Raw genomic sequence first — 27,332 nt, forward strand, 5'->3', positions numbered from 1 at the left:
ATATTGTCCCTTTCTTCTGATAATTTTACAAATATTAGTTCAAGCATTCCCTAAGTTTCTATAGGTTTGGGTTGCAAGAAAGTTAAAAGAGAAGCACAAAACTAAATCCTCTGACTGTAAAATCACCCTTTAATTAAATTATCTGACTGCTTATACTACCTACCTAAGTAGTTACTGTCTAGCAATGAAAAAAATTTGATTATGTTTTAGTGCAGTAGTCCTCTAATTTGAATGTGTATTTGGAGCTTTGGTTAAAATATATAACTGTATCTCACTCCCAGGGCTTTTGATCCAGTCATTGTGAGCAAGGGCCCCAGAATTAATTTGCATTTCTAACAAGTGCCCAGATGATTCTAGTAATTCTGGTGGAGGACCACACTTCAATAAAAAACCTCAGTTTTAGTGATCATATAGACCATACACAAAGTGAAAATGTTCTTAGTACTTAGATTAAATTGTAAAAGGCAAGGATCATTTGAAAATATAACTTTGATCTGAAATCCTATAACTTAATGCTAATGCAGCAGATTCCTAAAGGGTAATTCTAACCTCCAGATGCTTCTGTAGTTGCTGTTTCAGAAACTAGTTTTATCATCACAAACTGATAATAGCAGCCTTATGGGGTCCCTGTGAGGTGGAAGAATGTGGGCTGGACAAAGTAATTAGAGAAAATCCCAAAAGACATACAATCTTGGTTTCAACCTACCATCCCAAAGGTTTTCAGAACACATTTAGTTTATACATGTTTAGCTAAGTTGGGTTTTTTTTTTTGCCTTAAGAAATTTCAGAATAGATTAAGGCATTAGAAAATTACCAAAATTTCAGATTGAAAGTGTAATATTTTAAAAATTTTCTCTAGATATCATAAAATTATCAGTGAACAGAAAGGAGAAGATTTTTACATAGTTGAAAATTACTGAGATCTCAAAGTTGTCTGTTGTAAATGTTTAGTGTGTTAAGACCAAGATTTCATCCTTTGCTACTTTCTAATTCAAGAAGACATGAAAAGCAAAGCTGGCTAGATGTGTTTTGGGGGGCATTCTGAAATTTTTAAAAAAGAATAGCATGTCCTGAATCTCTCACAGTTAAATTTTTTTCAACAGCACTGTGGAGTTAATGCATTTACATAATGACTTAATAGTTCACTTGAACTTAAAATTTAAAGAGCAGTATCATAGCCAGAGCCTTAGCTTGATTAGGTGTGTTTCTCTGTGCATTTGCCAGGCCACCTGTGCCCCAAACATACCCTGTAGATCCTTAGAGGATGTCCCTTGATTAAAAGGGAGTTTATAATGATTTAACTGCTAGTGCAAGGCATTCAAAGTTTTATGGTATCTATGAGAAATACCTTTACACTGTATCCTCATACTCAGACTCATATCTATGTTCAAGAAAGCACATCTCTATACACATGTCTGCTTTATATATGTATACATGTACATATGACTAAAATCAAAGTTCCATGAAATGAAACATCCATATGGCATACAATGGCTCTGCTTATTTTCTACTTTATTTAATTTCCTTATTTTTTTAAAGAATCATCATGACATAATTGATTTTACAACCCACTGATGATTTGCATTTTACATTCTAGAAAACATTGCTTTTGCCAGGTACGGTGGTGCATGTTTGTAATTCCAGTGGCTCAGGAGGCTGAGGCAAGAGGAAGGTAATTTTGAGGCCAGCGTCAGCAACTTAGCGAGGCCCTATCACAAAATAAAAAGTAAAAAAATAAAAATGGTCTGAGGATGTGCTCAGAGGTTAAACAAACCTGGGTTCAATTCCCAGTACCCAAACCAAACAAAGAAAACAACAAAAAAAAAAAACATTGCAACTCTGCTTTGGGCAAATTGAGGAGAATGTCAAAACATTATCAGTACCTGTGTAAGACCTGATTGTAAACTCTCCATTGGCTGTGGAGTTTTTTTAATACTGGAAATTGAACCCAAGAACTGTCTACCACTGAACTACACTCCAAATCCTTTTTATTTTTAAGACAAGGTGTTGCTAAATTGCCAAGGCTGACCTTAAACTTGCCATCCTCCTGCCTTAGCTTCCATAGTTGCTGATATTACAAGATTGCACTACTGAATCCACCTTGGGTGTTTTTGTTATTGAATTTTATTGTTGTTGTTTGTTTATATATTTTTTACCTGGCATCTTTAACAAGTGCCCAGTTGATTCTGATACTACTAACTCAACACCACATTTTGAAAAACTTCTGTTTTTAGTGATTCGTAGACTAGACATAAAGTTCAAATGTTCTTTTTTTATTGAAGTCTCCTTTTAGAGCCTACACACACACACACACACACACACACACACACACACACGCTCAACTTGAGATTGTCTTTTCAAACTCATGTTAACTGTGGTGGCTACATGTCCCTGCCAGCTATCACAGATAATTTTCCAAACAAAAGTCATCAAGTAGAAATATTTAGGTTTTCCCTTATCTGAGATGCAAACAAAATTTAAAACCCTAAAGTTCAGAAGGTAAATTACCTAGAAAAAAGTTTCTGGTCTTAAGTGTATTCTCATGACTGAATTTCTCTAAAGAATTTACTATTCCTTCACAGGGAAACAGAAATGTTATTTCTCTGAGAAAGTGCTCACTGAGTGGTTAACAGAGTAAGTTGTATTAATAAGAAAATATACGTATTATATATTAGGATAATTGTCTTTAATATTAAAATTAACTATGCAGTCAAAACTTTTTGTTGATTTGGAAGTTGAACACATTAAAATCATTTTCATAATATTTAGCAATCACATTTAAACCCTTTCATTGGAAAGTAAATCTTATTAATAATAAATTACTTAGTAAGTTATAATTGCTCCTCATAGGATATTATAATCCACTCCTCATAGGATATTTTCATTAAAATAATATGAGATATTTTCACTCAATTTAGATTCATTTATATTTGTTATAAAATGAAAATGATATTGAATTTAGAGTGATAAATCTTAGATTCTGATCTCATAGTTAATATCTTTGTAATCTCATGAAAATCCTTCAATTCCAGAGAGCCTCAATTTTTTAATCTTGGAAGAGAAGATAATGTTCCTTCCCCATACTTTTTATAGGTTGTTTTGAAAATCAAATGAGATTTAATGTAAAAAGGTTTACAAATCATAAAATATTCTAGTATTCTATTTTACATCACTTTAATAGTTGTAAAATGGAAAAAATATATAGTGTGACATAAATTTTAATTATATTTTTATTTTAATTTATATATAATTATAGTTGATATATAAACCTTGACCTTTGGCCTTTAAAAAACTTTAAAAAGACATTTAAAAGTCAAGAGAATATGCCTTGAACTATAAAAACTACAAGTAAAATGATACAATTTTCCTTCTGTCTTATTAGTAATGTTGTTGAATAACAGGTTAATATTTACATTAAGAAAGAGTCCTAATTGTGTATATGGTATTTTATTTCCATTGATGTACATACATGTCTATATAAACCACATGTGCAGGGAGGCCTTTTTTTTTTATCCTATGTAAGTCATACAAAACACCAGTTCTTCACATTTTCTTGTATTTCAAACTGAAATTTAGTTTTTTGTCATTATCAACCGTTCCTAAATGAGCTCTGTACTCCAACCTATCTTACTTATATCAGAAGTACCTGGGAATAGCATAGATTTTACTAAAAATTTTGTAAGACAAAGAACTGAAGGCTTAGTACCACATTGTCCAAAGCTTAGTCACACAAAACTACCTCACATTCTTCTCTCCAGTCTGTCCAATGAGCATTCACCATCAATCTTCTCAAAGCTAAGATCTAAGATCAGTTTAGTCTCCTGTAGATCTCTCATCATTCAGAAGCAACTCCGAAAACCACGAGCCTATCCATATTAGAAAGATTCTCTTTTGATAGAAGGCAGTGGGCAAGTATAAGTAGCACTGGGTAATGACAACAAGGAAACTTTCTTTTACAGTTTTTCTCTTTAAAAATATGCACTGTTATAGGAATAAGACAATATTATTCATCTCTTCTTTGAGATTGGGAAAAGAGAATACAAACACAATATTAATGAGTCTTTAGACCTCATTTGACCCTTTTTCTCCGTACTGTTTACCTCTTTTCTTTAGGGTTTAGGTGGGATTTTTCTAAGGTTCCTTTTTAAAAAAAAAATATTTAGTTTTTAGTTGTAGTTGGACACGATACCTTTATTTCACTTATTTATTTTTATGTAGTGCTGAGGATCGAACTCAGGGTCCTGCACTTGCGAGATGAGTGCTCTACCACTGAGCCACAACCCTAGCCCTCTAAGGTTCCTCTTGCTATACTAATTCAGGGTTGGATATAGCATAGACCTCAGTGTGGCCTTGGGTATTTGAAAGCTTCTACCTACCCTTGATTCTAACAAGGCAGCATTAGTATTTTCATGACACAAAGGGTTTTCAGCCTATGGTTTGAGTCATGTTTATCACACTTAGTATCTTTCATTAAGTAATAGTATACTGTCTTGTTCAAGTCCTTCCTAAAAGGAGTTGCTTTATCTTTGTAAAGGTAATACTCTGATTATTTTTTCTTCTGAATGTGAAATATTACATCTCTCTTGCCTCTTCTGAATATGTCACCTTAATTTCTGAGAAATCATGGAAGACTCCCTTTGCTCTTCCTTTGCCACAAAATATGTATATTTGGTGTAATCAAATTGTATACTTTGCCTTACAAAGTATTTTTTCTTGAATTTGCCCCCAAAATACTAAAGTCTATTTGTGTGTTCATGTTTTACCACATTTGTAACCATGCCACTTTCTATAACAGATGCAAATTAATTGGTATGGAGACCCTTTTGCCCCATTGAGGTTAAACCAGTTATACCATTCCCTGGGATCATGTCTTTTGAGAATCCAGTGTTCAGTTGAAACAGTGGAATCACATCTGTATTTATTTTAATTCTTCCATTCCTACCTGGTGCCTCAGTTCTAAAATTATTTTCTTATATCCTTGGTGTTACTTTCCTCTCTTTTCAGCCAAATTAAGTTACAGCAAAGCCCATTGGACGGAGCACAGGGAAGTTCCTCTACTCTCTAAAGAAGTCTTAGTTTCTCTGGATTATCTTCATTGTAAATTGCACTCATAGCTAGTTGATCTAACCAGTTTTGATTTTTCTAATTATGCTTTGTAGCATATTGTTTTGTGACATGATGTCATGAAGTCTTTGGTTTCCTGCTAATGTGTGGTCAGAAATCTGGCCTATGAATGTAGGTAGTTGTACCTGAGCTTTAGCTTTTCATACTTTGCCAGGCATTCTTTCAGGGCAGCATTTGAGACTTTGAGATGGCATACCATTTCTAAGGCCAGGAAATCTTTCATCATTCCTGATCATTTATCTGCCTCAGGGGCCTGCTCTCTAACATTTCCATGTTCTATCAAAACACACCACAAATCCTCATGTTTCAGTCTGCTTTTTTTTGCCACTTTGACCAAAAGACCTGATAAGAGCAATTAGGGGAGGAAAAGTTTCCTTGGGGGCTCATAATTTCAGAGATCTCAAGTCTATATATGGATGACTCCATTCCTTAGGGCATGAGGAGAGGTAGAACATTATAGTATAAGAGTGAGGTGGGGAAAGCACCTCAGGACATGACACTAGGAAGGGGATGGAGGGAAAGAGAGAGGAGAAGAGAGGAGAGGAGAAAGAGGAAGAGAAAGTGGTAGTGGTGAGGAGAGAGAGAGAGAGAGAGAGAGAGAGAGAGAGAGAGAGAGAGAGAGAGAGAGAGAAAACTCTGCTCAACAAAGATACAATATAAATCCCAAAGACATGCCCACAGTGACCCATCTTCTCCAGCCACACCCTACTTGCCTAGTTTACCACCCAGTTAATCCCTATTTGCAGATTAATGCACTGATTTTGTTCCTAATCATTTCACCTGGAAACCCTCTTGCATTATTTCACACAGGAGCTTTTGGTGAACACCTCACATCTAAAGCATAACACCTCCTCTCCATTTACTGAGAAGTTTTATGGCTTCCAGCAGCACTGGCTGAAGGGGTCCTAGACTAGGCTAATAACCAGCATTAGATTTCTATTCTCTTACAAATCCTGTTTTAAATGGTGAAACTGAAGGGATTTTAATCACTCCAAGTATATTGCCAAAGGTCTTTCTTTATTTTCTAGAAAATAATTTAAATTACCCCAAATAATTATGTGTCCATAAGGCTGAAGTGAATATCAGTTTCTTAGCTGCTGGTCTACAGAGGAGTTTCGAAGTCTCACCCTCATCTCATCTTAATGCTCTGTAAGCCTATCTTTCCAGACTGAGTGTCTCATCCCAAATTGAGTGACCTCCCATTTACTCTCAGAGGAATTGCAATAGGTATTTACCTGATTATGAGACAAAATCCAGCACCACCATGAATTGGGTCCTAACTCCTAAACGCCATGTATTCTAAGACAATCATAGGAAGAATGTAAACACGACTGGTGACTCAGTCCCAGATGATTGTGTAATTACATTGCAACTGGACCCTGTTAACTTAGCTCAGAGAATTAATTTTTTTTTTCAAAAAAGCAAAAATATCCTCATAATCTAAAGTTTAAGGCAAAATTGAACAGTGTTTACCATGTCTGGTTTTTTAGTTGAAAAAAGGAGAGTAGGGAGAATCCTTTAGTCATAAAAATATTATTTGGCTGTGTACCATAAGTTGAAAAAAGCAAAGATTTTAAAAAAAATATTGAAAGAGAATCCAAGAGAAAGGAAAAGACAGAGAGATAAAAAGAGTAATGCCCAAGAAGAGAGATCACTGAGGCCTAGAGTTATTCTTGACTTTCAGATTGTCATAAAGATATTTGTTAATCTGTATGTACTAGAGTTGAAATTTCAATAACCAAATGATCAGTATTTTTAGAATAAAGATCATCCTTTAGAGAAATTAACTGGAAAACATTTTAGAATCTGTTCATGTCAATGGATTTGATATGTGTATTTAAAATATTCTAATCACACACTGATGAAATAAACACCATTGTGTTCATTTCAAGTAATAATAAGACACTACCATCCTTTTTGCCTCAGACTGTGCAGCTTTAGATTTCTAATTCTAATGTATATTTATATTCATCCTCTTCACTCTCACATCATTCCTGGTGCATTATCATACTTCCAAATTGGTTTTCCTGTCCTGATTCTCTCGTATCCTATACTAGATTAATGATGTGAAGTACTCTCTTTATCAGATTACTTCCCTTTCTCAATACTTTTCAACCATGGCCCACATCCCTTTTAACCCAAGATCCCAGTCAAAACAGTGCAGTCTCTCTAACCTAATATATCCATCCCTAATGGGAAGTTATTTTCCAGTCAGTCTTACTCTTCCTCAAGCATACATTGTATCATCTTATCTTGTTTTACTCTTCCTCAAGCATACATTGTATCATCTTATCTTGTTTTCTATACCTAAAATTTTCACTAACCTGCCCCTATCAGAATGTCAGGCATTATTTGTCAACTTTCTACTCAACCACCACTTTATCCCTTCTCTGTATAACTAACTATACCAACAAGATGTGGTCCGTCCTTCCTTCCTTCCTTCCTTCCTTCCTTCCTTCCTTCCTTCCTTCCTTCCTTCCTTCCTTGTCTTCCTTCCTTCCTTCCTTGTCTTCCTTCCTTCCTTCCTTGTCTTCCTTCCCTGTCTTCCTTCCCTGTCTTCCTCTATATTCTAGCAATAATTATTTAATTCATTTTGATTGCTTATTGTATGTACATATTAGTAGTCCCTTGTATATTGACACATTGTGTTACTTCTATCAGTTTTTACTCAAGCCAGGATGTATTTTGAGCTTGGAGTTAACAGGGCATTTTTTAAAAATTTTTGCTACTATGTCTTTTACTCCATCCTTACACACACACACACACACACACACACACACATCTCCTGCCCTTTTCCTCCTCATCTGCATCTTTCAATCCATCTCTCCCTCTCTCTCCCCTTTCTTCCCACTCTTCTCCTCTCTCTCTTCCTACATATATACAACCACTCATACACACAGCTACCATACTAGCATTGCTCCTTGTGTGCAGTGAGGTTTTATGATTCTTGAAATGAAATCACATGACACCTTAATAATTTAATGAAGTTCCCACCATCAGTAGCAAGGACTGTAGTTGTTTTATACTGGAGGGCTTGGTATTTAATTTTATTCTTTTACTTAAAAAAAAACCCTACAAATTCCTTGAATTTGAAACACTTTTAAATTCTAGCCACCTGGTAACCTAGCTATTTAATAATTTTCATTTCATGAAGCAGCAGTTATACAGTATTTTCATTAAGATTAGAAACATTTTCTCAGATAATATATGAGAATAGTGAGAATTGAAAGTACATAATCTTCACCAGTTCGCTTTGAACTCAGTATTTTTAAGTGTCAGATACTGAAGTGTGCTCTATTTTTTTATATTGGTTAACTCCCAAGAGTTGAATAAATATTTGCTCAAATATCTAATCCACAATAATGAAATATAAATGAATTAACTTTATCCTTAATGAGTCTGGTGGACACCTATTCTAATCCACTAATCTACCACGCGGCCTGCGCAGTGGTTTCATTAATGAGGTTCTAGGCATAAAGTTAGTTAGAAGAGATCGAAATAAAACACACAAACTCAGTTACCTTATTTATATTGCTAGGTCTAAGACGGCTCACCTCTCTGGTTCCCACCTCTAGCCGCCCAGCAGGGCAGCGAGGATTACTCAGGGCTAGCAGGAGAGAGAGAGAGTGAACACGCCGGGGAGTAGCCTTTTATTGGGGAACAAGAGATTCAGGGGAGAATTCCATCCAATGAAGGTTGAGGGGGGGCTGCACTCCAAAGTCAGGGTCAGTGATTGGGTCCCCGGGGTCAGTGGTCAGGCACACCCCCACACGGATGGGCTCTCTCATCAGGAAAGGGTCGGGAAAGCTTTGACAGAGCCAAAGCGCCTCAGGCCCTTAACAGGAGTCACCCAATCACGTGTTAGAATGGCTTCCCACATATCCCCCCTTTCTTTTCTTAACAATGAGGCAGCGGTTCACTCTCTGGAGTTCCTGGATTCTTGATTGGAAGACTTGCCATCCTATAGTTACAATACAAAGGAGAATTAACAGCAAAGAAAATAATCCAATAATGTACTAAGCGGAGTGTTTAAGAATATTTCCAGGGTTGAATCCATTTAACTCCTTCAATATTTGGTTAGCCAAAGAAGAAGGATCCGAAAAATCAGCTCTATTATTTTGAATGTCTTGGATATGGTGATGAAGTTCCAGAATATCCAAGCTATTATTATTATTTTGTCAAATACCTAATAAATGGTTTTTAACCTTCTCCCAATCCCAGAGAGAAGCATTGTACTTGGCAGTTGTAACACATACATACTTATAATTAGCATGGCATTTAAGCCTTTCTTTAAATTTTAAGGCTGAAAGTTCATTACCTATGTCTATAACAGTCGCCTCTAAGGCGTTTAATTTAGTCTCAATCCTTTCATCAATATTTACTTGATTACGCAGAGCCTTGGAAGTATTTTGAGCTAAATTATTAAGAAATTTTGCATGCTGAATATTCTGAGACAATGTCAGAGATGCAGAGACAGTTGAGGCAATAAATGAGACCAGTGCTAAGACACCAACAATTATGATTCCAATAGCATGTTTAGGTCTTGTTAGCTGGGCATGAATTTGCTGCAAGACTTGTAAACCAGCATCAGCATACCATGGCTCTGAAATATTAGCAGGTAATAAAACGAAAGAGGGCTGATGAAGTATCAGCACTCCTTTTCCTCTATTATACCTAGTAATACAATTGGTTAGTTTGCACTTATTACAAGTAACAAAATATCTATCATCTATCCATTTAACTTTTACATTTCCAATAATTAAAACTTAAGGAGATTGGACACAGGCTCTTAAGCCATAGCAAGATCCCTCTTTACAGTTCTTACCGACAAATTTTGGTAAAGGTTTATCTGTAAAATGTAAAAATTCAGAGGCAGCAATTAAATGCCAAATATCTTTTTGAACACCTCCTTCACTATAAGTCAAAATATTACTAAAAAATCCTGCAGGTGTCATAGCAGAATTTCTTCGTAATTGTCTCTTATCAATTTTTGGAGACCAGTCTAAAATATACCCACTATCTTTAGACACCTTATGTTGTACAGGATAGGTATTTACACAATCCATCCATTTAGGAAAGGTGCCAACCTCAATTATAGAACTATTTGGACAGTGGGGTATCGCTGGAGGTTTTGCAGAAATGACTGGCTTGTTATGGGAAAGTCCCATCTTAATTACTGATCTAGTATTAGGTTTTAAGTCCCCATAAATAGAATTATTTGTTAGTCTAGGTTTACCAATCGCTGTCTTTTCTTCGAATGATACTTTCAGACAGCCAGCATGTTTATCATGTGACCAACACAAAGGTAATTGGGCACTGTAGCCAGAATAATTAAATCTAGCCACATGATTGGGAGTAATATGAGTATCTGTAAATCCTCCCATCATGAATGAGTCATTAGTAAATACTGGAATAGATTCTCCAGTCCACCCAGCTGGGTGTACCAGGGGTGGATCTGGGAAATATGTCCAATAAGTGTCTACTTGATTCCCTTTTACCTGACAGCCCAGTAGGGCAATTACTGTTGCTACCATCATCACTGGGGTCCTGCTCTTTCCCAGGCGTCGAAGTATTTGGGAAGCCTGGGTTGTTAGCTTCTTCACATCTTTCCACGAAATCAGCTTTTCGGCTGGTTCAATCTGGTCTTTTTTCATCTTTTTCCGATATCTCCTCCTTCTGGGTAGTAGCTCCTCCGGGTCGATCCTCAGTTGCTTGAATCTGGGTTCTATCTCCTCCATGTCTGATAGCACGTTCAGGCACCCAAATAGGACGGAAAGCACCTTCTGGGAAGATACAAGCATGACCTCGGCCCCATGTTATTACCGGGTCCGGACCCTTCCACTGACCAGTTTGTAAATCTTTCCACAGAACTCTGCCTAAAGGGCCTGTTACTGAGGGAGACATTTTTCTTTCAGCAGCAGTGTGACCTTCTGCATCACAGTTTAAAAAATTTAAAACAAACAAGGCATGATTAAGGCTATTTTGGGGAGTCACAATCCTATTCCCCCCTTTTAGTTTTTGTAATTGAAGCTTAATAGATAAATGAGCTCGTTCCACAATGGCTTGACCTTGGGGGTTATAAGGAATTCCTGTTTTATGATTAATTTTAAACTCTTGGCAAAATTGTTGAAAAGAAGAGCTTACATAAGCTGGAGCATTATCTGTTTTTATCTGTATAGGGCACCCTAAAACAGAAAAAGCTGCTAAGCAATGAGAAATTACATGTTGAGTATTTTCCTTAGTACGTGCTGTGGCAAAAATAAATCTAGAATAAGTGTCCACTATGACATGCACATAACATTGCTTACCAAATTGAGGAATATGAGTTACATCCATTTGTCATATTTGATTTGGTTTTAATCCACCGGGATATACCCCTGATGGCAGAGATGGAGTGTGAATAACACACTTAGGGCATTGGCTTACAATCTGACGAGCTTGTTCTCTGGTAATACTAAATTTTTTACGGAAGCTAGAAGCATTTTGATGATGCAAGGAATGGGAAGCTAGGGCACAGTCATATGAAGACATCTGTTGACAAAAAGCTACTAACTTATCAATTTTGTCATTACCTGAAACTAGAGGTCCAGGAAGATTAGTATGGGCACGTATGTGTCCTATGAAACATGGGTACTTTCGCATTAGCACTGTCTATTGTAAATTATGAAATAATTCAAATAACTCCTGTGATGAAGTAAACCCAATAACTGAGGTTTCAATATTTTTCGTAACTCTGACTGTATATAAGCTGTCAGAATAGATATTAATAGGCTCATTTGAAAAGTAATCTAAGGCACGAATCAGAGCTTGAAGCTCTGTTCTTTGGGCAGAAGTATAAGAAGTTTGTATTACCTCTGTGTGAACACGGCTGAAGAAACCTGCCTTACCAGAGTTGGAAGCATCCGTGAACACCGATAAAGCTTCTTCTATTGGATAAGAACGTACAATTTTTGGAAAAATAAGTGACGTTAATGATGCAAATTGTACAATCTTATCACGAGGATAATGGCCATCTATCTGTCCAGGAAAATCTGCAAAAGCTATCTGCCATGAGCTAGAAGTTTGAAAAAGCCAATTAGTCTGTTGAACAGAAAATGGAATAATTATGATATCAGGCTCAGATCCAATTAATTGTAAAATCCTAGGTCTACCTTTAATTACTAATTGAGCTATAGAATCATGAAAAGGAATTAATGTTTTTTGAGGGGAGTGGGATAAATAAATCCACTCAATAACTCCTAATCTTTGCCATATGGCTCCTGTTGGGGTATGCTCAGTTGGAAATATTAATAAATACACTATTTCTTTAGGATCTATCCTAGTAAGCTGTGCATTTTTAATTGCAATTTCAACTTTTCTTAAGGCTGTCTTAGCTTCCAAGGTTAGTTGACGTGGAGAGGTTGGAGAAGGATTTCCTTGTAATATCTGAAATAAAGGACTTAACTCAGAAGTAGTTAGTTTTAAGGATGGCCTTAGCCAATTAATATCTCCTAATAGTTTTTGAAAGTCATTAAGGGTACGTAACTCCTTAACTCTTATCTGAAGATTTTGAGGACGGACAGAACGTCCTTGAATTATCTGACCTAGATATTGAAAAGGAGACACTTTTTGAATTTTTTGGCGAGCTATACATAAACCCATTGCTGTAAGCGAAGTCTCTAACTGAGTAAAAATTTCTGAAAGTACTTCTGGATTAGCATGAGCCAATAATATATCATCCATTAAATGAATAATATATGCATCAGGAAAGCTATTTCTTATGGGATCTATCGCCTGGTCAACAAATTTTTGGCACAGTGTAGGACTATTACGCATTCCCTGAGGAAGTACCTTCCAGCAATATCTTTTAACAGGTTCCTTAAAATTAATTGCTGGGACAGTGAAAGCAAATCTTTCACAATCTTCAGGATGTAACCTTATAGAGAAAAAACAGTCTTTTAAATCTATTACCATCAAGCTATAATTTAAAGGAATGGCTGTGGGGGAGGGAAGTCCTGGCTGTAATGATCCCATAGGCTGAATTGCATGATTTTTCGCCCTTAAATCCTGTAGTAATCTCCAATTTCCTGACTTTTTCTTAATAACAAAAATAGGTGTGTTCCAAGGACTAAGCGTTGGTTCAATATGACCAGCCTGAAGTTGTTCCTCAACTAATCTATGAATTATTTTAAGCTTTTCCCCTGAGATGGGCCACTGAGCAATCCATATAGGCTCCCCTGTGAGCCACGTGATTTTTTCAGCTGTCTTAGGGATCGGGGAAGTACTCAGGACCCGTAGCAAAAATTTTGGTTTGGAGCATTTACTAATCTTTGTCGTGGAGACTGCCTTGTAAACAGATACTCTTCCTGAAGGGTCTCCTTATCATCTCCAGGAAAATACCTCTGATTAACTTCCTCAACTGACCTTATAGAATTTGGAGTAACTAATAACAATCCCATTTTGGTTAAAATATCTTTTCCCCATAGGTTAGCTGGTAAAGACTCTAACACATAAGGCTTAAATACTCCACTGTTCCCATCGGAATCTTCCCAACGGAGATAGTTGGCACTTTGAGCAGGCTGTGAAACCTGTCCTATTCCCTCTAGGTTAGCTGGTGCTACATGCAAAGGCCAGTTCCTAGGCCAAAACCTACTGGACAATACCGAGATATCAGCCCCTGTGTCTATTATTTCTAGGAAATTTTTATTATTAATTTTAAGTTTTAATAAGGGGCGTTCTTGCCGTACTAACTGGGACCAGTATACTCTGTCCGGCGGTTTAGAAATTTAATCTACTGGCAGGTGCCTTTCTGAGACACAAGGCAGTAATATTAATTGAGCAAAAGTATCCTTTGGGGTGAGCCTTAGGGAATAATTGGATTTTACAGTAACATATAACTGTCCTTTAAATTCTGAATCTATCACACCAGGTATTACCTCAATGGCTCCCTTTAATTCATTACGTTCCAAAATCAAACCTACAGTATTATCAGGAAGCGGCCCGAAAATCCCAGTAGGGATTTGTTCCGGCCCCGTTTCAGGATCTAATTCAACTGTCTTTGAAGGTCTTAAGAAAACTGTCTGCGATCTCTGTCCCGGTAAAAATCGCGGGCTGTCCTGGTCGGCGCCAGTGACGTCACACTCTGCGACCTCCCTTGGAATTCCCCGTATTGTTGCCCGGCTCCCGCTAGGAGGAAATGATGGCGGCGAGAAGGCGGGCTGATCCGTGCCAACTAGTTCACATTTTTAACCTTTGGCTTGGCCCCTAGTGCCTTTGTTTTTAAACAGCTTAAGGGAAAGGTAATTAACTTAGCCTCAGGCTGATTCTCCATTTGAATAGACCTAACAGCTCGTTGAATGCCTTTTAAAAGGTCCTCAGGGGGCCATGAACTCTGGCCCATATATTCAAAAAGACAAATTTTTAGAGCCGTCCAAGTTTTCTGTATATTTTCTATGCCTCCAGGTATTTCATTAGAAAGACAGACTCTCTGTAACTTTCTTCCTAATTTCTCCCAAGTAAGTAAATTTGGAGATTCCTGTTCACAAAACCAAGGACAATATTCACCTACAATCTTTAAAAATTGTAATAACTGAGTTTTCTTTATCTGTTTTCCTTTCTGATTAATTATACTGTCTAAAATAGATACATTTCCTTATCCGTGGAAGTTGAATTTCCCATTTTAAGTAATTTAACGTCTCTTTCCTTCAATATCTCCAGGTCCTTTTGTGACCCAATTGTCACCTCTTCCTTTATCTTTATTTTTATTCCTTATCTTCCTTTATCTTTATTTTTTTCCTTATCTTTATAGTGCGCTCCCACTCAATCTAACTAATCTAGAATGCCCCCCTCGTGGGCGCCAATTCTACCATGCGGCCTGCGCAGTGGTTTCATTAATGAGGTTCTAGGCATAAAGTTAGTTAGAAGAGATCGAAATAAAACACACAAACTCAGTTACCTTATTTATATTGCTAGGTCCAAGACGGCTCACCTCTCTGGTTCCCACCTCTAGCCGCCCAGCAGGGCAGCGAGGATTACTCAGGGCTAGCAGGAGAGAGAGAGAGTGAACACGCCGGGGAGTAGCCTTTTATTGGGGAACAAGAGATTCAGGGGAGAATTCCATCCAATGAAGGTTGAGGGGGGGGCTGCACTCCAAGGTCAGGGTCAGTGATTGGGTCCCCGGGGTCAGTGGTCAGGCACACCCCCACACGGATGGGCTCTCTCATCAGGAAAGGGTCGGGAAAGCTTTGACAGAGCCAAAGCGCCTCAGGCCCTTAACAGGAGTCACCCAATCACATGTTAGAATGGCTTCCCACACACTAACATAGCTTATTTAGTTAATTTGTACTCCATCCCTCTTTTCCTCTAACTCCTACCCATATACATAGATCTTACCCAATGAATCTATGACAAAAAAAAAAAAAAATTATTGGGTAATTGGTAAGAATAACATCCATAATCCATTTGTGGTAAGAGAGCTGTTTAATTCCCCATAAGCTAACAATATAAAAATGTTGCCTCAATATTACTTTTCTTCCCTGTTTTTACATTATTTCTCTAACCTCTCACCCTTATTTTCCCTCTACTGTCATCATGTATTCCTATGGGGGAATAATCTCTTCTCATGCTTTTGTCCCTTAAAACTTCTTTTTAGTCCATAAACACAAATAGGACACACTTCCCCCCTTACTAGCAGCACAATCCATTTTACCTAGCAAAACCCATTTTATGGCTTTATCTGAAAACCAACATTTCTCAAATATTCACATACTTCCCTGAAAGCCTTAATGACATTGCTTTTTCTCTGACTGCTACATATCAATAGCTAATTCCAAACTCTTTCTTTAGTCTCACTTACACCATTACTCTGTGTGAGAGGGAGACATACCCTAGAAACTAGGTTCCTTGACATTTCTCAAATACATGCCCTGGACTTTCTTGCCTCTTGACTTTACTAAGCCTATTCTTCTCCCTAGAAAACCTTTTGCCCTACTCTTTTCAACTAGAACACTTCCATCTTTTTATGTATGAGTACTGACTTCGTAGAGTCTATAATCATTGAGAAAATGATAGTAAATTTTGTAGGTGTTCTTAAATACATTTTTTTCAAGGAGAAGTTACATATTTTTTAACACTTTCTCAGAAGGAGGCCAAAAGCCCCCTTCCCCACTAAAACTTAGAGAATGCTGTTTTCATTTTCATTTACCTTTATAAATTACACTTTTATTTTTGTTCTATATAGCTTTGTTTTTTCATAGTTGTGCATTTATTCATATATATGACTACCTAACCTATCTCTCTCACTACATCGTAATATCCTATACATTATGAGACTTTTTTTTTTTATCCTGGTCCCCTGTACACTATTTTATATATGTTGTACATAATCACTTATAAATAGATCTCATCCTTTAAAAAATGTAGTCAAGGCTATATGATTCTTTCATGAGATTAAATTTCTCTTCAATTTTAAAAAAATGAATATGATAAATATGTTTTTTTTTGTGTGTGTGTGTGTGTGTGTGTGTGTGTGTGCGCACGCCTTTCTCAGAAATTCTTACCAGGTAAAGGTGAAAAAATATTCTGATTGTTCAAAGGGACAAAAAAGAACCAAATTGGATTCCCCAGCAGTGGACTGACTTTCTAGAATGCCTGGCATTCTAGAAAGTCAGTCCACTGCTGGGGAATCCAATTTGACCCATGTCTCTAGTTACTCCTTAACAGCCTCCCTCAAAACTCTTTAAAAACTGTTTAGAAGTGCTGAGGATATAGTCCAGTGGAAGGCCCTGGGTTTAATCCCAAGTACATAAGTGAGTAAATACATATAAGACAAAAATAAAAACTGGCCAGAAATGAGAGGATCATTTGATTCCAGGGAATCAAATAGAAATCTGGGACCATCACAGTAGCAACTTTAAAATACAAGCAGACCTCTAAGAAAAAGATGTGTTCAGATCTTCTAAGATAAGAAAGTGATGGTTTATCCAACTTAAACTTGCTGCTTTACAAATCCAGAGCATGAACATCTTCCTGAGTGTTGTTCAGCTATTATAGTTCTGATAATTTTTACCTTTCATTTAAACCTATAAGTCACAGGCTACAGATCATTGTATTTTTATTTATTAGACTGAAATCTTATCTCAAAATTTCCACACTCAAACTTTAAAGAAAATGTAGGCATTTTAGCGAATTGCAGTTTGATTCAGTTCTTCTTAGAAGTGATTTCTAGTCACATGAATCTTTTCAGATGTTTTTAAAGCAAGAGTACTTATTGATTGCTGCTAAGAGATGTCATGTCAAAGTTCTTTAGTTTTTCAGTTTAAGATTTTGGCAAAGTGTTTATTAACTCATTTCATTTGCATTGCTCTAAAGTGCATCTTTTTTCACTTAGGCAATATCACTTTCTTCTGTTTATTTTTCAAGTATAATGATAAACTTTATTATTTTCTTATCTGGAAGAGAGAATGTTTTAGCACCAGTCTATATAGTTTTGTGATCTAAAAAAAAAGTTAACAATAGAATAAATTGTATTATATAGTTTTATGAATTAATTTAATGTTCAATTTAAGAATATTTTCTATAAATTTTTATAATATTCTGCTCCATATTACATTTTATTATAGGGAAGAATGCGCAACTTGGGAAAGTAATATAAAATAAAATTAAAGCTATTAATTTCCAAGTTGTTTATAAGAAAATTAGATTTCATGTTGATATAATTGATAGTGAATGTTCTATCTATAATATGTTGTATGATAAAGAAAATGGAAACTTGGTAAAAAATAAAAAAAGACTGTTATAGATAACAGTTATCTTCTATCATTTTTCTTTGGGAGGGGCAGTATGTTAAAATTTTAAGACATTATTAATTTCCATAGCCAAAGTAAAGTGTCAGAAAGTTAACTATATATTAAAGCATTAAATATTTTTATAACTGCTTATACTAAATTGATGATGTGATCAGATTTTCAAAAGTAATAATATATATTTTCTCTTAAATTGCATAATGCAATTTTAAAACATAAATGCAATGCTAATATTGTTAGTATAACCCAAAAACCACAGAGCATTTCAGAACTGTTTATTAACAGAATGTGCAGTAATAATACTAGGAGCTGAAAGATAAGCTACCATTAAATATGAGGTTATCATGAGTATGTGACATTTATCATTGGTGCTGCTACTTAAGTAAAATTACAAATTGAGTAAGATTTTGTTGTTGTTCATAATATGCTAAGATTACATGGAATAAAATTTTCTATAGTTGCCCCTTTTCTTTGTTGGCTCTGAATTATTTTCTCTTCTACATTCCATTTCTGCTGTCATTTCTAATATTTCTGCCTTACTACCACATCCTAAAATATAACACAGGGGCCACAGCTACATATGAATATTCATTCATATGTATGACCCTTTACTTTCAAATTTTAATAACAAGACTAAAAGAGGGATATATGGATTTCATAGCTTTCAAACATCAAGTAAGGATTTTTTTGTACATTTGCATTAAAATGCTAATGCATATTAAGTTCAGAATCTATTGCAAGATTTTTCTTTCATGACAGAATAGAATAAATATTAAATACTCTTTAGGTGGGAGACTATTTAGAGAGTGGTTACTATCCCACATCTTGAACTTTGAGTCAAGAATGTTTTCTCATAGCTAGAAAAATCCACCGGGGTTCCTGCTCCTCAGGTCTCCATACTGATTATAATTACACAGTGTTCAAAAAGGTTTACTTTTGTGATAGGGCTTATTATTAATGTGCCTATTTTTATTTTATTCTCTGGGGGTGGGGGGAAGAAAAGGGGAAAACACATTTAGTGATAGCTATTCATTAGCCACCATTGAAGAAGGAATTAAATTTTAAAAGAATCTATCAAAAATCTCTGGTCAGCCTTTTATTACTATCTTGTCTTGAGCCCTTTTTTTAATGACATCTATTATCAGATTGAAATGGCGATTGAGACGCTGCAAAAGTCTGACGGTCTGTCCACTCACAGAAGCTCTCTTCTCAACAGCCATGTAAGTTGCCTCTTCTTCATGTAAACTAATCTCTTGCTTGTTCTGCATGTGTTGCTTGCTTCTAAATGCTTGTTTTGTTTATTTACTTATTTTGCTTCTTAACCTTCCTTTCTTAGCCCTTTATGATCCTTGAACTATTAAATGGCTATTTTGTACAGTGGAATAGCTCAAAAAAAGTAGAGCCCATGGTGGACAGCTTTACTAGATTTTTCTACTGTTTGGATGCAGATACAGTACTTTCAAGTTCACAACAAGCTGTCATTTATTTGTGAAAAGCAATTAATAGTTATTTTAAAATGTTTAAAGTTTTCTAGTTTGATATTTATTTAGTATGAAGCAAATACTTGCAATCTAGATCTCTGTCAGAGATATAGAAACAGCCAAGTCTACTTGTGTGACTAATAAAGTCTTCAGTGGATAAAAAATTATTAATGACAAATCCAGTGGTAATCTATTTGAAAATGATTTATTTACCAGTAAGACTAACTATGGTGGATAGAATACAGCTGCATAGATAGACTCAGGTCCTAAAAATTAAAGAAAAGTGAAAATGGGCCAAAAGAAAAAGTAGGGCTTTGGGTAAGCCATAAAGTTGCTAATAATAATAAAGACAATAATAAACATAAGTTGCTAATAATAATGAAACAGAATTACCATTACTATTCTTGAAAAATCTTCACCATTATCAGATTCAGCATCATTTTGATACTGGTAAGTGTTAAGAAGAATGATGAGAATTTTGTGAAATGATAAATATTTTCATCAGTTGTTGAAGCTGGGAAATCATTTGAAAATGCTGATGAAAAAAATTACTTTGTTAAAGGTGATTTCTGAATACATCAAAAAAGTGAACAAAACTGTGATTTAAATCTATTTTCAATAAATCTGTTAAATTAATATTAGTGACATTTTAGTAAGAATTACAGTTTGTCTTCCTAATTGATGATTTGTTCTTAAATTTAGGGATGAAATTATTATGATTTCTTAATCCTTCTGTTGCTGTGATTGAAAAGTTTAAAATCTGGATCACCTACATGAAGTAATATTTTTTTCAATAAACCTAAAACCTTTAGTTCACAGAAAATATTTTCGTTATGCTTTTTAAGTATTTGAACTTTGAAACATGTAAATTTTAAATTCCCAAAATAACACTACCTCCTTATGTTCTAACACATTTGTTTTTAGATGGGGTATTTTGTCTTGTTTCTTCTTCAAGGGAAAGTTTCCTGGCAAACAAAAACAAGTTAGCCAACTTGGAAGATGCCTGTAATATTGATGAAAATTATACTTACAAATTTAAAATTCTAGCATATATTTTGGTGTTTCTGAAATAGTTTAAAAAGTATTATTTTCCCCTTTCTCTAAACTTGTGCTCTTTTATGTATTTTATAAATATATCCCTGCTATAGTATCATGAATATGTAGTTGTGTTAAAGGCTAATTTACTATATTCTTTTAGGCTGTGCATATGAGTGGAGGGGTGATGACCAACTGGTATTTGTCTTTAGAAAATGGCAAGTGAAATGAAACTGTTTCTTTGTGTCAGAAATGTTCCAAGAACATTAGAAAAAATAACAAAAACCCTGAAGTTTCCAGTTGTTCCTTTTTCAACTTTTAGACATCTAGTTGTGTTGTGCTTATTTAATATTCAATTGATGTTTCGCTTTTATTAGAAACATAGTATATTAAAATATATGATGTGCTTAATTTTAACTCTAAACTTTAATTACCTAACACAATTAGTATTTTAATGAACAAAAATATAGGTATAAAGATGTTTTTATTTATTTTTTAATTTGTTTGAGACTTTTAAAATATATTGTAGTTTTCAAAAATTATTTTTATCTTGTTGAATCTGTGAACTAATAGTTTGTGTTAATAAGTGTGAATTAAGCCATATAAACAGTAGACAACTATTTATTACTCGATGGCATCATATTTTTTTATTATATAGTATGGTAAATCTTCCATACTTTAACTGCCCAAGGCATTTCAGTATTTAGAAAGGAGCCGGCACAAGTGTCACTAATGTAGTGATTATCTTTGTCTAGCTAGCCTGATTCATTTGTATCACACTTCTGAAGTATAGTGAAGTTCATTCAAAACCATATTTATCATTAAGTCTTTAGAGATACAAATGGATTCTACAGATGGTTTGTTAACAGTAGAAACAGGATCAGTGCTTTTGTTAACCAATGCAGTTAGTTTCTCCCTGAACATAGAAAAAGATCCTGTTGTCTTTTTGTCCTTGGAAAGTTAACATGCTCCTGATTTTTATTAGATTTATCCAAACAGCTGGAGTAATCTGCATGCCTTCTAGTTAATCTTGGAAAGAAAGTTTTAGATTCTGTGAACTTTTTGGTGATTTTTCTGTTGTATAGAAATTTTTTTCACTGGAAAATTATTTTAAAATATTGTTAATATATTAAATGTCCAACTATGTTCTTTATTCTTCACTAATAGGATATAATATAGAATTATTTGAGGTTTGCGTGATTCTTTAAGGTGGACATGAGTTCAGCTTAACCATGATGAAGTCTTCAATTTCTCAGTTTCTAAAAAGTATTAATTAAGAAAAAATTTGTAGGAAATTATCACTAATATGTATCCCATATTTACTAGTATCTAAAGAAAAGTGCATATCATGACTCTTGAACTGAGAAGCCTTCTCATTCTATTTTGGGATATGGAGTACAAAGGATTTCCTATTTTTTTCTTTATACATTTGATTATTCACAGTAATTAGAAGAGTCTTATTAGGAGCAAATTCAGTGAATCCTGATAGTATGCTTTGCTTTTCACCTTTCTTTCCACACATTAGGAGATGGGTGGGACATGAAATTTTATATCCCATTTTTAGCATATTCTTGAGTGTTTATACTGCTGATCTGTTTTTAATATTATACTATTATCACATTGATGAAAACGCACATATAACCTATTCATTTTGTATACTAATGTGATGAGTACAGTTGTACTATGTGCAGTGACTTATTCTACTAACAATATTAACATGATGGCAGTTATTTCAGTACTGGTGTTTTATAGAATGTCAGTAAATGTTTGTTGGCAAGAGAAAGTTCTAAGGGACTAAGGATTTTGTATATTTTGTCTACCAAGACAGACTGTGCACCTAGACCAGTACTAGACATCATGAATGCTCATTAAGTACTTTCCAAATAAATGAATACTAGAAATAATAGAAGGGAACAGACCTTATCTTACCTTTAGTGTTCTAGAATGACTGATAGTCCTATGTTTATTTGGAGACTCATATGCTTGTTTTCTAAGTGTTCTTCAGTAAGCATATGTGTGAGCATTGTTGATAGAGGGTTGCCTCTTCTGATATACTAAAGAAAAATATGTGGTCACTCTATCATTTTTCTATTCGTAGTCTTTAGTTTAAGTGTAGACAACTTTTTTTTTATTTAAATAATCCAACCTTTAAAATGTTGCAGTTAATAGTGACATTATTTATCTCCTTATATTTTAGAATGCTTCCTTTTATTTGGCTTTATAGAATTCTCTTTGTACAATATTTATTTAAATATTTTTATTTCTAATTAATTTCTAATTTTTTGTATGTGAAAGTGCTCCCAATAAAGGATATATAATTTGACTGAATAAAATAGAATATCTAACTCTTTAAATTGCAGACTAAAGTTTATTTTATACTCCAACTTATAATAAATATAAATTAGTATTTAATAGAAATATCGCATCCAATTTAGGATAGATTATAAATTTGAAGTCACAAATATTCATTGTTTCTAACTTTCATATTATGTTCTGAAATATATATTTAAAAATTTCATTTAAAGCATATTAAAAGCTGCATTTATTTTATATTTTTTCACATTCTATCAAATAATTATTTCATAAGTTTGATGGGTTTAGCTACCAAAACATTCAGTTCAAAGCAAAACATTGTTTTTTACTTATTATCTTTTGACTTTGCTGTATTATAAATATAAATTATTATGGAAATAAGTCCTTTCAGATGCATTTCATCATTGAATTGAACTTAAAGTAAATCCTAATGGATAATCTGGGATAAAAAAATCCATCTGGGATAAAATGCCAAATGTTACATTTAGATGTTAAATGGGTAATGCAATATTTATTTATTTTTATTTGTCAAACAGTATTTCCCTTTAGGATAAATAGGAACTGTTCATCTTCTTTAGGATGCCCTGATCAATATAAATTAATGCAAGGGCTGAAAGATCCCACTTTCTTGGTTTCTACCCTAAAACAAGTATATTTTGGTTCATTAGTAGAATAATCAGATTTTAAAGATAAAGTTTAAAAGTTTCCATATTTTATGGGCTTTTAACATCATAAATGTAAGCATTTGCAAGACATTTTACAAAAGAGTAAAAGAAATGGTAACCATTTAGTTCTAAATTACTAAATGTTTAAGAGCACTGAATTCTAAGGTCCAAATGCATTTTGTTAAAGAGAAAACTACAGGAACAATGTATCATATAAAAGGCATTAACTTCCCATGGGTAGCATGTGGAGCACATGCCTTCAGGTTAAATTTAAATTTACACAAAAACTTGACTGCTAAGTTTCTCCAATAATAAGAATTATTGGGATAATTATATATATATAAAATTATTGGGATGCTTTCTAATACTATATTTTATACTCAAGGTTTGTTATTTAATTTCATCACTCTTTCAAAACCTGAAAGTTAATTACTGGTATATAGAATTCAGATTATAATCCCCAACTATATCTCAAAGTCTTATCTGTTAAATTCCAAATCAGTTTCTGTGTACACAATGAGTTTCTAAGAGATTACTCCTCTCCCAGCAGCTGGTAGAGTGGTTGGCAGGATTTCTAGCTGGGACCCACAGGGCTGCAGAAGAACCACCTCTATCCTTGCAGAGTGTTTATCTTTCTGCTTCTTCAAAGTGCTCTCTAGGTTTCTGGCAAGGAATGTAATTCTTCCATTTGAAAAAATGGATTAGGAAAAAAAATGTAGTTTTGCCACTATTAGAGTTATAATCATCAAAATACCTATTCACATGAAACTTTTCATACCAGCTAGTCTGGATTATCATAGATAAATCAAACTCAGATTTTAAAAACTGGTTTAGGAAAAGAACTTCTAAGAATATAAGGTATGTAAGAACAATCAGTTTACAGAATACCCCAGCTATTTTGACTTGCTTCAACATTTCAGAATGCTGCATAGCCAATCCAATGAATGCTTCATTTTCTCTGAGTCATTCATTTGAGATATGAGTAATATAATTTAGGCTTCTAAATAGTTTATGCCAACTTTTGCTATAATTATCTCACTATCTAGAAGTTTTATTTGATTAATATTGGTCTGATTAACTCAGATATTCACACACACACAGAAACCAAACATTGAACTCAAAATTTTCTATATTGAACTTTAATGTTTGCACTAGTTTCTTCTTTTATAGAAAGCAATTTATGGGGCCGGTGTTGTGGCTCAGTAGTAGAGAGCTTGCCTAGCATGCGTGAGGCACTGGGTTCGATTCCCGGCACCACATAAAAATAAAAACAAATAAAATAAAGGTATTGTGTCCATCTACAACTAAAAGGAAAAAAGCAGTTTATGGAAGTACTCTTCAAATATTTTATTATTCATTTATTATTCATTTTGTTTTTTCAATTTCATAAAAATTTTTATCTGCAAAATAATTCTGATGATGATTATGAGAAATTAATAAGATCTGATTCAGATATTTGTCTTTGTTTTTAAGTAATTAAATGTTACAAGAAGACTAGTATACAATTTAAGGCAGTTTGAAACATTATTATTTGTATTTAAGAAAATAATTTGTTACTTTATATCAAATTAAAATTATTTACATTAGATCTATTTTTATAAATCTAAGTTATTTTACAACTTGGTTATAAAAAGTATACTCATATTGTAAAATTAACTATTCTATTTCTGAAAAAAAACTCTCAAACTAAGATTGACATATTTGTCAACTATCTATTCATTAGCAAGGAAAAGAATTCTGATTTCTTAACTCTTTCCTAATCATACTGTTGTGTCTTTGACAACATTATTACATAAAAAGGTATTTTCACATTTTTAACTTACATAGATTAACTTACATATATTACATGCTTTTGGATATGGGAACTTGGTTAGTTTAGTCAAAAAATATTGCTATTTTTCAAAAAATATTTGCATGTTTTAATATGTTAAGAGTACTAACAGAAAGCAGTCACCTTGCTCTATGGAGCATATGGATACAAAATTAGAGCACTTTTAGGCAATATTGTTCAGTAGGGCTGCTCTAGCACCAACATGCTTTCAAGTCCTAATCATTTTAATGAAGCATGTGGATGAAATATATGAGTCAGGTTTGTATTACTTCATTTTTTGTAGTCTCCCTCAGTTGGGTTAATAATTAATAAACTCTTAAAAACAAAAAACAAAACAACAACAACAAAAACGAACAAACAAAAAACCAAGAGGCATGCTAGCCCACTGTTATAGACAGAATTCTGGTTCAAGCCTTAATAACTTTAATCTTCTAATGAGGTTACCTCCTGTCTTTTACACTAAATGAATATGTATAGTGAACCTATTTTATATGTTGTTTAGAATACTCAAAAATCATGTTTAAATGACCCTGGAAAATTTGTTGATGTTATGGTTATAGATGATTCATATGAAAATAATTCTTTTTAACTTGGAATATTTTTCTGTCAATACAAACATGAAAATTTATCTTGTATAATCTTTTCAGAGTTTTACATTGGAGGGTTGTATACATTACAGAACTAATACATATGTTTAAGTGTACATATTCATATGCATATGTGTTCCATAGAGAACTGGAAGTCTTTCTGAATAGAATACAAATTTTATTTTTTAAAGTGATCTGCTCTGTAAGCTCAGTGGCTACATTTTTTAAGCCAACAGTTAATATGGGTTTAATGACATTTAATTACATAAGTGCAATATTTGCAATTAACATGATTCTGAAAAATTCAATTAATTGTCATGGTTAAAAGCAATACTGAAAATATTTAAAATAATTTTTTCTTAAAAATCTGAAAGTTCAAGTTCTCATTTTAACCACAGATCTTAAAATATGTAAGCAAAATGGAGAAATGCTTTAACTTATTTAAATGTCCATTTCATCATTTATAACATTTGACTCTAAATTTCTACAGAAGAAGTGAGATTAAATTCATCTTTTTATCAGTGGATGCCTACCACATTGTTTGGGTTGTCATTGGTGCTAAATAAATGAATTATTTTATTTCCATAATTTTAATTTAAATGATATTTCATTCTAAATATTAATTGTTTATTTTACCTCTATATATGTCATGGAAATATTTTTGAGACAAGTAATATGAAATATTTGCTGCTTTTGTGGAACTGTTGTTCTAGTGTATTTAGGAAACTTGAGTTTGAAACCGTGCTCAAGCATCAAGAAAATGTATGACTTTAAGAAAAATTCTTTAAGTCTATTTTACTTCTCCTTTTGTAAGAAAGTAAATAAACAAATGAAAAATTTAATTTTGCTGAAGTTGAATGCAATAATATGTTGCTGGATAAAATTTTCTAAAAATTCTATATTCTAAATTCTATACTTTAAAGGTATTTTCAAAAAATACAGGATAATGCAACTTTAAATTGTTAACTATAGGTTGAAAATATTGCTTTACTACATGTCATTGTCATGTGCCTTCTAAAATTATGAAAAAACACACCGAGATAGAAATACTCAATTATAAAACCAATTTTTTTTTCATTTTATATAAGTTTTTTGCCAATGTCTCATGAGTTTCTTTCCCTTTGGGGAAAGAATGAGTGAATTTTGTCCTTTCTGTTTTCAGAATTCATCCCATTATACAATGTTATTATTTTATTATCTAGTGGTACCTTGAGATAAGTAAATTATAATTCTCTAAAAGTGAATAGACTCTTAATATAAAACCTCATACAAAGCAGTTTGCAGTTCATGTATTATAACAAACCAACATGAAAGACACATTAGGTACCATGCTAGCAGACTTAGTAATGTGTTTTTTTCTATAACAATTAGAAATTTTATTTATGACTGATTAACTAGATTGTTTGAATTTTCTGAAGAAATATTTGTCTTCAGAATTACAAGTAATACAGGGAAAACTAGTATGTCTCTATATATGCTTGACTCTATGAAGAAAAGGATATTGTCTAAGATGA

The 27,332-nt window shown here is 33.7% G+C and overlaps 1 protein-coding gene across 2 annotated transcripts in view; it reads left to right on the forward strand.

The window, feature by feature from the left end:
- Positions 1-27,332, forward strand: part of RFX3 (regulatory factor X3) — a 329,303-nt gene that overhangs the window by 216,839 nt on the left and 85,132 nt on the right. For both annotated transcript variants that reach the window (XM_081282601.1, XM_081282602.1), the window contains exon 5: positions 19,052-19,126. In XM_081282601.1, the coding sequence (XP_081138727.1) occupies positions 19,052-19,126 (75 nt within the window). The remainder of the gene's footprint in view (positions 1-19,051; positions 19,127-27,332) is intronic.

This window comes from Spermophilus citellus, assembly GCF_964194105.1.
Source record: "Spermophilus citellus genome assembly, chromosome: 2".
Classification (NCBI taxonomy): domain Eukaryota; kingdom Metazoa; phylum Chordata; class Mammalia; order Rodentia; family Sciuridae; genus Spermophilus; species Spermophilus citellus.